The sequence below is a fragment of the Eucyclogobius newberryi genome, unplaced genomic scaffold (genome assembly GCF_026437365.1).
Source record: "Eucyclogobius newberryi isolate DKJ021-1_F unplaced genomic scaffold, fEucNew1.0.hap1 SCAF_9, whole genome shotgun sequence".
Taxonomy (NCBI): Eukaryota; Metazoa; Chordata; class Actinopteri; order Gobiiformes; family Gobiidae; genus Eucyclogobius; species Eucyclogobius newberryi.
Genome location: NW_027316532.1, coordinates 12,099,532 through 12,111,515, shown reverse-complemented (window position 1 = coordinate 12,111,515; position 11,984 = coordinate 12,099,532). Strand labels below are relative to the sequence as shown.

General features: G+C 48.1%; 1 protein-coding gene across 2 annotated transcripts; it reads left to right on the top strand.

Annotated features, from left to right (window-relative positions):
• The first annotated feature begins 732 nt into the window (after positions 1-732).
• On the top strand, positions 733-10,389 carry uhmk1 (U2AF homology motif (UHM) kinase 1). Of its 2 annotated transcripts, XM_072438898.1 has the most exons (9): positions 733-1,204; positions 3,065-3,378; positions 4,865-5,056; positions 6,225-6,319; positions 7,742-7,818; positions 8,110-8,208; positions 8,318-8,406; positions 9,473-9,598; positions 9,773-10,389. In XM_072438898.1, the coding sequence occupies exons 1-9, from the start codon at positions 946-948 to the stop codon at positions 9,791-9,793; spliced, it is 1,272 nt and encodes a 423-aa protein (XP_072294999.1). In that variant the 5' UTR covers positions 733-945; the 3' UTR covers positions 9,794-10,389. The 2 variants fall into 2 exon arrangements, with proteins under 2 accessions (XP_072294999.1, XP_072294998.1); XM_072438897.1 differs by lacking the exon at positions 9,773-10,389 and having other exon boundaries at positions 734-1,204; positions 9,473-9,688.
• The last annotated feature ends 1,595 nt before the right edge of the window (positions 10,390-11,984 follow it).

Below are 11,984 nucleotides of genomic sequence, written 5' to 3'. Positions count from 1 at the left end.
TTGGGCGGAGCCTTCCTGAAGTAGAAAGAGTTGTTTGTTTCAACAGAAACTCCCCCCTTGTATCTACCGAGCTAGCCTATTCAGAATTTTAATGGGCTATTAGAATCCTCTTTGTCTTTGTGAGACACTGGCTCAACCACCCTGAGGACCTGATGAGCATCTAAATGTCCTGGTCCTGGTCCTCTACCTTTCCAGGGGTTCAGTATACCATTATAGATACCAGGAATATTGAATCTTAGCCCTCCATTCCTGTTTAAAGAAGGTCTTTCTTTTTTAACAAAAATAGCTTCCTTAACTCCTCTTTCAAACCATCTTTTCTCCCTGCTTAAAATCTTCACCTCACCGTCTTAAAACGAGTGATTAGAGGCTTCAAGATGCAGATGCACGGCGCTCTGTGGTCCTGAACTAGTATTTCTTCTGTGCTGATAGAGCCTCTTGTGTAGAGGCTGTTTAGTCTCACCTATGTACCGTTCTTTACAGCTTTCCTCACTTCCCAACTCATCTTATACATACATATTTATATATCTTATACATATTTATATGTATATATGTATATATATATATATATAAATATAAATATAAATATATATAAATATATATATATATATATATATATATATATATATATATATATATATGCTGCCACTCCTCTCCACCAGAGGGCAGACCAGAGTAAGAGGAGAATGAGACCGGAAGTGCTTAGTTAGACCGGAGTAAACTTGTCAGAAGTTTAGCTGGAGCCGGGACGCGGTTGAAGAGACACTTCAAACTGTCTTTATGTCCGCGGTGGAGACGTAGACATGGAAGTGTAGACGGAGGAGGAGGTGGTGCATTGTGAGCAGCGTGACCCCGGGGCCTGGACTCGGTGGAGATAATGTGATTGTTGTCGGTTCCCGGTGGTGCCATGTCCGTGCTGCTCCAGCCTGTCCCCGTGTCCTGTGCGTGATGGCGCAGTGTGGCCCCTCAGAGCCGCAGACCATGGCGGAGCCCAGTGTGAAGCCGGTGCTGTTTGAGGTCTTTGGGGAGATCTGGACGGTCCAGGCCCGGCTCGGTCAGGGGGTGTCGGCCTCCGTGTACCAGGTGAGCTCCGGCAGAACCAGCACCGCGGCGGTCAAAGAGTTTCAGGCCAAGTCTCACGCAGGAGACTACGGCTTCTACAAGGAGAGGAGTGTCCTGGAGGACATTCAGGGACACAAGAACATCGGTACAACTGTGGCCCTGAAAACACTCACTCACACACTCACTCTCTCACACTCACTCACACACACTCTCTCACACACTCACTCACTCTCACACTCACTCACACACACACTCACTCACACTCTCTCACACACACACTCACTCTCACACACTCACACTCACTCTCACACACTCACTCTCACTCTCACACACTCACTCTCACACACTCACTCTCACACACTCACTCACTCACTCTCACACACTCACTCACTCTCACACACTCACTCACTCACTCTCACACACACACTCACTATCACACACACACTCACTCTCTCACACTCACTCTCACACACTTACTCTCTCACACTCACTCTCTCTCACACTCACTCACACTCACTCACACACACACTCACACTCACTCACACACTCACACTCACTCACACACACACACTCACTCACACACACACACTCACTCTCACACACACACACTCACTCTCACACACACACTCACTCACTCTTACACACTCACTCTCACACACTCACTCACTCTCACACACTCACTCTCACACACTCACTCTCTCACACTCACTCTCTCACACTCACTCTCTCACACTCACTCTCTCACACTCACTCTCACACACTCACTCTCACACACTCACTCTCACACTCACACACACACTCTCACACTCACACACACACTCACTCTCACACACACACTCACTCTCACACACACACTCACTCTCACACACACACTCACTCTCACACACACACTCACTCTCACACACACACTCACTCTCACACACACACACTCACTCTCACACACTCACTCTCTCACGCACACTCTCTCACACACTCACTCTCACACTCACTCACTCTCACACTCACTCACACACACACTCTCTCACACTCTCTCACACACACACTCACTCTCACACACTCACACTCACTCTCACACACTCACACTCACTCTCACACACTCACTCTCACACACTCACTCACTCTCACACACACACTCACTATCACACACACTCACTCTCACACACACACTCACTCTCTCACACTCACTCTCACACACTTACTCTCTCACACTCACTCACACACTCACTCTCTCTCACACTCACTCACACTCACTCTCTTACTCACTCTCACACACTCACTCTCACACACTCACTCTCACACACTCACTCTCACACACTCACACTCACTCACACACTCACACTCACTCACACACACACACACACTCACTCTCACACACACACACTCACTCTCACACACACACTCACTCACTCTCACACACTCACTCTCACACACTCTCACACACTCACTCTCACACACTCACTCTCACACACTCACTCTCACACTCACTCTCTCACACTCACTCTCTCACACTCACTCTCTCACACTCACTCTCTCACACTCACTCTCACACTCACACACACACACTCTCTCACACACACACTCACTCTCACACACACACTCACTCTCACACACACACTCACTCTCACACACACACTCACTCTCACACACACACTCACTCTCACACACACACACACTCACTCTCACACACACACACACTCACTCTCACACACACTCACACACTCACTCTCACACACACTCACACACACACTCACTCTCACACACACACTCACTCTCACACACACACTCACTCTCACACACACACACTCACTCTCACACACACACACTCACTCTCACACACACACACTCACTCTCACACACACACACTCACTCTCACACACACACTCTCACACACTCACTCACTCTCTCACTCTCTCACTCTCACACACTCACTCTCACACACTCACTCTCTCACACACACACACACTCTCGTCCTAGGCATTATTCAGGAGTGTGTTGTGTGTTGCAGTGACGTTGTACGGTGTTTTCACACACAACAGTGGCGCCGGGGTCTCCACGCGCTGCCTGCTGCTGGAGCTACTGGACGTGAGTGTGTCGGAGCTGCTGCTGAGGGCCGGGGCCCCGCTCAGTGAAAGACCCCAGCAGGGTCACTCCATGTGGCTGGTGCAGCACTGTGCCCGGGACGTCCTGGAGGGTCTGGCCTTCCTCCACAGAGAGGGTTATGTCCACGCTGACCTCAAGCCACGCAACGTCCTGTGGTGCGCGGACGACCAGTGCTTCAAACTCATCGACTTTGGCCTGAGCTTCAAGGAGGGAAACCAGGCGAGTGTGAGGTGTTTTAAATCTGTCAATAAAATAATAATCAAATTACTCCATTTACTCGAGTAATCGTTGCAGCCATATTAGTTACCAAAGTATTCGACCTGATGACCCGTGTGTAGAGATGTCACAATATCACATTTAGAGTCACGATTATTGTGAGGGGAAAAATCAAGATTTTACGATTATTCACAATTAAGAGAAACACTGTAGTTTTGTCTTTTTCAACCCTTAAACTTAAAAAAAAAAATAACTTTTTAGACTTTAAGGCTTCAAGTCTGATCCAGTCAAGACCTTTTCATAGTGAAGAACATTTAAGATCATTAAACACGTTTCACTCTTTACGCTGTAGCTGTGGAACCCAAATAACATTGTATCATGTAGAAATCAAAATACAAGTAAATATCTTTTAAATTGAATATCACAGATTATAGGCAGGATGTAAACAATTTAGGCCCAAAAAAATAAATGGTGTGTTTCCTGTAACATTGGAAAAAAAATCCAGGTCGGAATAAAAAAATATATATATATTTTAAAATCCTGGCACAGGTTTTACAGTTTTCTTTTGCAGATAGTGAATCAAATAGTGATATCCGTCGCCCGCTCCGGCGCCCGCTCCGGCGTGTTTATCTCAGCGGTTAGGTTAACGCGGTGGGCGGGGCTTCGGCTTCTATTGGCTCCGATATGGAAATGAGCGAACACAGGATTGTTTGGTTTTGTAGTTTCCCTTCACTGCAGCACCACCAGCAGCACCACCAGCACCACCAGCAGCACCACCGCAGCACCAGCAGCACTGCTCTGGGACATGTTCTTCCTGGTTTGCTCACTCTGGATCGTCCAGATGGACCTGGACATGTGACTTAAGCAGGAGAACCTTCTGTGCGATGCATGATTTTAAACCATGACGTCGTAGTGTGTTACCATAGTAACCTTTGAACCTGTGGTCCCAGTTCTCTTCAGGTCATAGACCTGCTCCTCCTGTAGTTCTGGGCTGGTTCTTCACCTTTCTTATCATCATTGAACCCCACGAGGTCAGATCTTCATGGAGCTCCATCTTCAGCCTCTTCCATGTTCTAACAATCGCTCCAACACTTGATCTTTCTTCAACCGGACTCTGTATTTGGACCTCAGGACTCCTGCCATGGACACAACAGTTAACTGCAGCAGAAAAGGCCCTCACATAAATTACACTGACGATCAGGGACAGACATTATATTGGACATTCACAAAATGGAAAAAAATTACATTTGGACTCTATTTGAAATGGGACAAATTTGAACTGGGCTGAATGGGACTTTTGGTTTTAGTTGCCTTGATTTTCTTTTCTTTCGTTGGATTGAATGGATTCGCTCGCTCGCTCTGGTCTTTTTCTGTTTTTTTTGTTGTTTGTTTCTCCTGGATGGCTCCAGTCGACTCTAAAGCGCCTTTAGGATTTAGAACACATCTAAATCTGATACTTTTATTTAGGATATGTTTTTTTCTGATGCAGGATGTGAAGTACATCCAGACGGACGGGTACCGGGCCCCTGAGGCGGAGCTGCAGAACAGTCTGGCCCAGGCTGGAGTGGAACTCGAGGGCCACTGCACTGCATCTGTGGACCTGTGGAGCCTGGGCATCATCCTACTGGAGATGTACTCAGGGACCAGACTCAAGGAGACGGTGCGCTCACACAAGTGGGAGGTACAGTGTTTCCTGCAGGTCTATTAGTCTGTCTGTATATGCACGCGGTCAGTCACACGCTCCGGACGCTCTGGACGCTCCAGACGCTCTGGCCCAGTCCCTCCCGCAGCGCTGCAGGCACCCGTCTTTCTCAAATGCTCTTCTGCCACATAAAGAGGTGCCATGTTTGCACTGTAGACAAATATAATCCTGTCCGTGTCATGCTGACCTCGGCCAATGATGGGGTTAATAATTATAGCTGCAGATTGTTTTATACAAATAGTGGTTGTATGAAAGCGTCTTGTGGCCTGCACGTTGAGGCACAGCACTGCTCTTGATGTTCGCATTAGCAGATCACATGCTCAAAGCTGTTTCTACTGGACGATCCCTGTTCATGTGAGAAGGACAAATCAAGAACTGCACTAAAGTGTGATGTTTGTATCTTCTCAAGCGGGACATGTTCATTGCTTGACCAATCGATTACCAAGATGATCATTAGTTTCAGCCCAGCAGCAATGATTCTCAAACTGTGGCACATTATGGCGTCGTTGGGTCGCAAGCATTATGTTTATTTAACTGGATCATGAACGTTCATGAATGGTTCTACCTGTACCAGAATTGGCTTGCTCTGCTGTCCCTCTGCTGTCCATCTGCTGTCCCTTTAAACAGTGAAGAGAGTCTACATATGATGATATAAGAGATGAAGACATGACAGAAAATACATCTCATCTCGATCATTCAAACCTCAGATTCATCTACAGTTCAGTCAGTTTAATCGTCGTTTCCTTGAGTCTGCTCTTGTTCATGTAGAAGTCTGTGTCGTCCCACTGTAGACCATTTCCAGCCAGTTAAGATGAGATTCTTTTATTGTCCACACATGGGGAAATTTCATTGTTGCGCAGTAGATACAGAGGAAAAGGACAGATAACTTATAAGAAGTTTAAAAGACACTCTTAATAGAACTCTTATAAACAAACTCTTGTAAAAACACTCTTAATTTAGTTTGTGCCTCGTGTGAGAAGCTCAGGATCCAGCGCAGTGCAATGTGCCTCGTGACGCGTTCTTAATCAGGTGCAATGGTAACGTCCTCCCCGTCCCTGTTGAGTTGCCGGAGAGTTCTCGGGTCCTGTGTATAAAGCGATGCACTGTACCTGGCATATTGTCCCCATAACTCCTCTTCTTCCCTCAGGACAACAGTGCAGCCGTCATTGACCAGATTTTTGGAAGCAAGAATGAGGCGCAATCTGCAATTCCTGTGTACCACCTCCGAGATCTGATCAAGAGGTGCCTCCCACATGACCTGACACGCCCGCGTGTGTTCTCCTGACCTTCTTACTGTTCCTCCTGTGTTCTCCTGACCTTCTTACTGTTCCTCCTGTGTTCTCCTGACCTTCTTACTGTTCCTCCTGTGTTCTCCTGACCTTCTGACTGTTCCTCCTGTGTTCTCATGACCTGACTCTTCCTCCTGTGTTCTCCTGACCTTCTGACTCTTCCTCCTGTGTTCTTTTGACTCTTCCTCCTGTGTTCTTTTGACTGTTCCTCCTGTGTTCTTTTGACTGTTCCTCCTGTGTTCTCCTGACCTTCTGACTGTTCCTCCTGTGTTCTCCTGACCTTCTGACTGTTCCCCCAGTGTTCTCCTGACCTTCTGACTGTTCCTCCAGTGTTCTCCTGACCTGACTCTTCCTCCTGTGTTCTCCTGACCTTCAGACTCTTCCTCCTGTGTTCTCCTGACCTTCTGACTGTTCCTCCTGTGTTCTCCTGACCTTCTGACTGTTCCTCCTGTGTTCTCCTGACCTTCTGACTCTTCCTCCTGTGTTCTTCTGACTGTTCCTCCAGTGTTCTCCTGACCTTCTGACTGTTCCTCCAGTGTTCTCCTGACCTTCTTACTGTTCCTCCTGTGTTCTCCTGACCTTCAGACTCTTCCTCCTGTGTTCTCCTGGCCTTCTGACTGTTCTTCCTGTGTTCTCCTGACCTTCTGACTGTTCCTCCTGTGTTCTCCTGACCTTCTGACTGTTCCTCGTGTGTTCTCATGACCTGACTCTTCCTCCAGTGTTCTCATGACCTTCAGACTCTTCCTCCTGTGTTCTCCTGACCTTCTGACGGTTCCTCCTGTGTTCTCCTGACCTGATTATTTTTCTTTATCCATTCACAGGAGTTTTGAGGCCCAAGTTCATAGTTCTAAAATTGAGTGGAACGGTAATGTCAAAAAACGTCTGCAGATTATGAATCATTTCAGTCAGAAATCCCGGAGCCACAGGACGGTCCAAAACATGTGACGGGGGTTTGTCCCAGAACATGTGACGGGGGTTTGTCCCGGAACATGTGACGGGGGTTTGTCCCGGAACATGTGACGGGGGTTTGTCCCGGAACATGTGACGGGGGTTTGTCTCCTGGTGCCACAGTTTCTCCAACAGTTGCATTTCCAACAGAATTCCCTCCAACATGTGATTTTGTGGTTCTCCACTGAGATGTACAAAACAAGGTCACCTTCTTCTTCCCATTTGTTTGTAATATATTTAGTAGAGTCCAGAGTGTTAATGCAGTTACAGCAAAGGCCTGTGGTCAGGGCAATCAGTGATGGGCCAATATAATCTGAATATATAGTTGTGTGTCACGTCCCAGTCTCATTGACCGTTTTAGTTTTACAAGTGTGTGTGTGCGCGCGTGTGGTGAGTTAAACTCGTGTTCTCCTGTCACTGTCCACAGCATGCTGGCCAAGAACCCTCAGCAGAGATGCACTGCAGCCACGGCTCTGCTCAGCCCCTTCTTCAGTGTCCCCTTTGGTAAGTCATGCTCACATCTGCGCGTGTGGGCCTGCGAGGCCGTGTGGGCCTGCGAGGCCGTGTGGGCCTGCGCGGCCGTGTGGGCCTGCGCGGCCGTGTGGGCCTGCGCGGCCGTGTGGGCCTGCGCGGCCGTCTGGGCCTGCGCGGCCGTCTGGGCCTGCGCGGCCGTCTGGGCCTGCGGCCTCTTTAACTGTGTCCTGTTTTTGTCCTAGTGGCATCTTAAAGTGCACTTTTTATGTGATTGCAATATATATGAAGTTAATGTGTATGTGTGTCTGTCTGTGTGTGCAGCTCCATACATCGAGGAGCTGGTGCTGCTGCCTTCTCCCGTCCTTCGCCTTCTCAACCTCATAGACGACAGCCATCTGCACAACGAGGAAGAGTACGAAGGTAATTCTTTATTTTATTTTTTATAGATGTATAGATATAGATATATACCTATATCTGCCTCCTCTTCTTCGGGGCGTGGCCTCCACCTGTAAAGTGTGTGTGTTTTCAGACATCCTGGAGGACATGAAGGACGAGTGTCAGAAGTACGGATCTGTGGTGTCCGTCCTCATCCCCAAAGAGAACCCTGGAAAAGGACAGGTCAGACCCTCAGCCCTGATGGGACACACCTCTGACCTCTAGAGCTCCACATTCTGACCTCATGAGCTGATGTCGTCATATTTGAATGATGATATTTCAAACAGAAATGTGCTCAAATATGTCGTAGTACTTTCTCTTTAAATGTTCTAGAGAACTTTTCTACTGTTAAATATGATATTACTTTGTGTCTTTAACGTCACCGTCTCCAGGGAAACCAGCTGGTAATGCCATCAGCCAAGTTATTGGTCAGATCTGTGGAGGGGTCAGGGGTGATACTGGTCAGATCTGTGGAGGGGTCAGGGGTGATACTGGTCAGATCTGTGGAGGGGTCCGGGGTGATACTGGTCAGATCTGTGGAGGGGTCAGGGGTGATGCAGGTCAGATCTGTGGAAGGGTCAGGGGCTGTGGATAGGTCAGAGTGATACTGGTCAGATCTGTGGAGGGGTCATGGGTGATACAGGTCAGATCTGTGGAGGGGTCAGGGGTGATGCAGGTCAGATCTGTGGAAGGGTCAGGGGTGATACAGGTCAGATCTGTGGAGGGGTCAGGGGTGATACAGGTCAGATCTGTGGAGGGGTCAGGGGTGATACTGGTCAGATCTGTGGAGTGGTCAGGGGTGATACAGGTCAGATCTGTGGAGGGGTCAGGGGTGATACTGGTCAGATCTGTGGAGTGGTCAGGGGTGATACTGGTCAGATCTGTGGAGGGGTCAGGGGTGATACAGGTCAGATGTGTGGAGGGGTCAGGGGTGATACTGGTCAGATCTGTGGAGTGGTCAGGGGTGATACTGGTCAGATCTGTGGAGGGGTCAGGGGTGATACTGGTCGGATCTGTGGAGGGGTCAGGGGTGATACTGGTCAGATCTGTGGAAGGGTCAGGGGCTGTGGATAGGTCAGGGTGATACTGGTCAGATCTGTGGAGGGGTCAGGGGTGATACTGGTCAGATCTGTGGAGGGGTCAGGGGTGATACTGGTCAGATCTGTGGAGGGGTCAGGGGTGATACTGGTCAGATCTGTTGAGGGGTCAGAGGTGATACTGGTCATGTGACTGGTGCTGTTGTGTCCAGGTCTTTGTGGAATACTCGAGCTCCAGTGACGCCAAAGAGGCCCAGAAGCTGCTGTCCGGACGCACCTTCGACGGGAGGTTTGTGGTGGCCACCTTTTACCCTCTGAGGGCCTATCAGAGGGGCTACCTCTACCAGACGCTGCAGTGAGGGGCCACCTCTACCCGAAGCCTATTGGAGGGGCCACCTCTACCCGAAGCCTATTGGAGGGGCCACCTCTACCCGAAGCCTATTGGAGGGGCCACCTCTACCCGAAGCCTATTGGAGGGGCCACCTCTACCCGAAGCCTATCGGAGGGGCCACCTCTACCAGACGCTGCAGTGAGGGGCCCCGAGTCCCAGTGTGGAGTATAAGGCTCTCATTATGTCCTGGCGCTGTCAAATCTTTTTTCATGATTTCTTGATGTTGTTTCTCCTTAAATGTTTCATATTTTGAGAATAAAGTTGTGAGATTTAGGAACAAACTCCAGGAGCAAAAGAATGTGCTCATCATAAATATCCATATCCTCCGTGTTCCATGACTTCACCAGCAGCTGCAGAAAAGACTCTTCTGGCCACGCCCGCATATCTTCTGGCTACGCCCACATATTTCACTGTGAGCCTTATTCTCAGGTGTTAAAAGGCACATATGTAGTTACTTAATTCTTTCTTGTTTCTTAGGTGAGAGGTTTGTTCTGATGATGGTGTGAACATCAGAGCAGAACGTTTGATATTTCAGACTTTATGATTGAGTGAAATCTCAACCGTATCAAGTTTGTTTATCTCAATTTCAATATTTGTAATAAAATGTTTGGGCCTTTTGATAATTGAGTCTTGATCACGTGTAGTTTTCTGATTTGTAGTTTTGTCACAATATTTTCCCCTTAAAGTATTAAATGTAATGAACAAACTGAATATAAAATATACTGCAATTTGACTGTTTCTCAGCCTTTCGACTAAAAAGTGTTCTTTTTTTATAATGTAAATGTTTTACATTTTGATTATTTGAACAAAACAAAAATGATCTTAAATACAATCTGTTTACAAATGTACAGTAGAGTCGTTCTGTGGGACACTGGACACGTCTCCAGAGGGACATCTAGTGGTATGTTGTAGTACTACAACATCAACTTTGTTCCAACTCATCAAATGTAAATAAATAAAATTACTTCAAATGATGTTGTTGTTGTTTTATGGTGGTTGGTATCCAAATGTTACATTACTGCCAGACTAGATTAGACTTTATTCCAACTGGCCTTCTCTACAGACTGATTGTATTATTAATGTATGTGTGACTTCCAGATTTCTAAAGTCTGTTCTGAACAGTTTGTTAGCATCACTCACGTAGTTAAAGCTTCAATCTGGAACATTCCCAACGTCTTTGAAAACTGCATCATAAAGTCTCTTCTAAAGAAGAGCAGGGGGAGGGGCCAGGGCTCAGGGGGAGTGGTCAGTCCTGAGTCATGACCGGTCCATCTCTAATCTGACATTTTGGGACAAAGTCCTTGAAAAGGTCGTTTACAACAGTCACAGATTTACTCTTAATAAACGACTCATTAGATGTTTTTCAGGTTTTAGAGCTCATCACACTGAGACTGCTGTTGTCATGGTGACAGACTGCTGTTGTCATGGTGACAGACTGCTGTTGTGACTGAGACTGCTGTTGTCACGATGACTGAGACTGTTGTCACGATGACTGAGACTGCTGTTGTCATGGTGACTGAGACTGCTGTTGTCACGGTGACTGAGACTGCTTTTGTCACGTGACTGAGACTGCTTTTGTCACGGTGACTGGGACTGCCGTTGTCACGGTGACTGAGACTGCCGTTGTCACGGTGACTGAGACTGCCGTTGTCACGGTGACTGAGACTGCTGTTGTGACTGAGACTGCTGTTGTCACGGTGACTGAGACTGCTTTTGTCACGGTGACTGAGACTGCTGTTGTCACGGTGACTGAGACTGCTGTTGTCATGGTGACTGAGACTGCTGTTGTCATGGTGACAAATGACATCCGCCTGAACACTGACACGGGCAAAGCTTCAGTCTTAATTCTGTTGGATCTGATGCTGCTTTTGACACTGTCCATCATGGGACCCTCTTACAGAGACTAGAGGACTGGGTGGGACCCTCTTACAGAGACTAGAGGAGAGACTAGAGGACTGGGTGGGACCCTCTTACAGAGACTAGAGGAGAGACTAGAGGACTGGGTGGGACCCTCTTACAGAGACTAGAGGACTGGGTGGGACCATCTTACAGAGACTAGAGGACTGGGTGGGACCCTCTTACAGAAACTAGAGGACTGGGTGGGACCCTCTTACAGAGACTAGAGGAGAGACTAGAGGACTGGGTGGGACCCTCTTACAGAGACTAGAGGACTGGGTGGGACCCTCCTACAGAGACTAGAGGACTGGGTGGGCATCACTGGCCCCGCCCTAAACTGGTTAAGGTCCTATCTGGAAGACAGGAAGTACTTTGTGTCTCAGACCACATGCCCCTGACCTGTGGGGACGGGGACAAGGGTCGGTCCTGGGACCCCT

Bases quoted from the DNA above. Each gene is read 5' to 3' on its own strand.
- uhmk1 (XM_072438898.1), top strand. From the start codon at position 946: ATGGCGCAGTGTGGCCCCTCAGAGCCGCAGACCATGGCGGAGCCCAGT. The intron at 3,379-4,864 runs GCGAGTGTGAGG...TTTCTGATGCAG, and splicing joins GCTTCAAGGAGGGAAACCAG to GATGTGAAGTACATCCAGAC. The intron at 6,320-7,741 runs GTGCCTCCCACA...CACTGTCCACAG, and splicing joins CTCCGAGATCTGATCAAGAG to CATGCTGGCCAAGAACCCTC.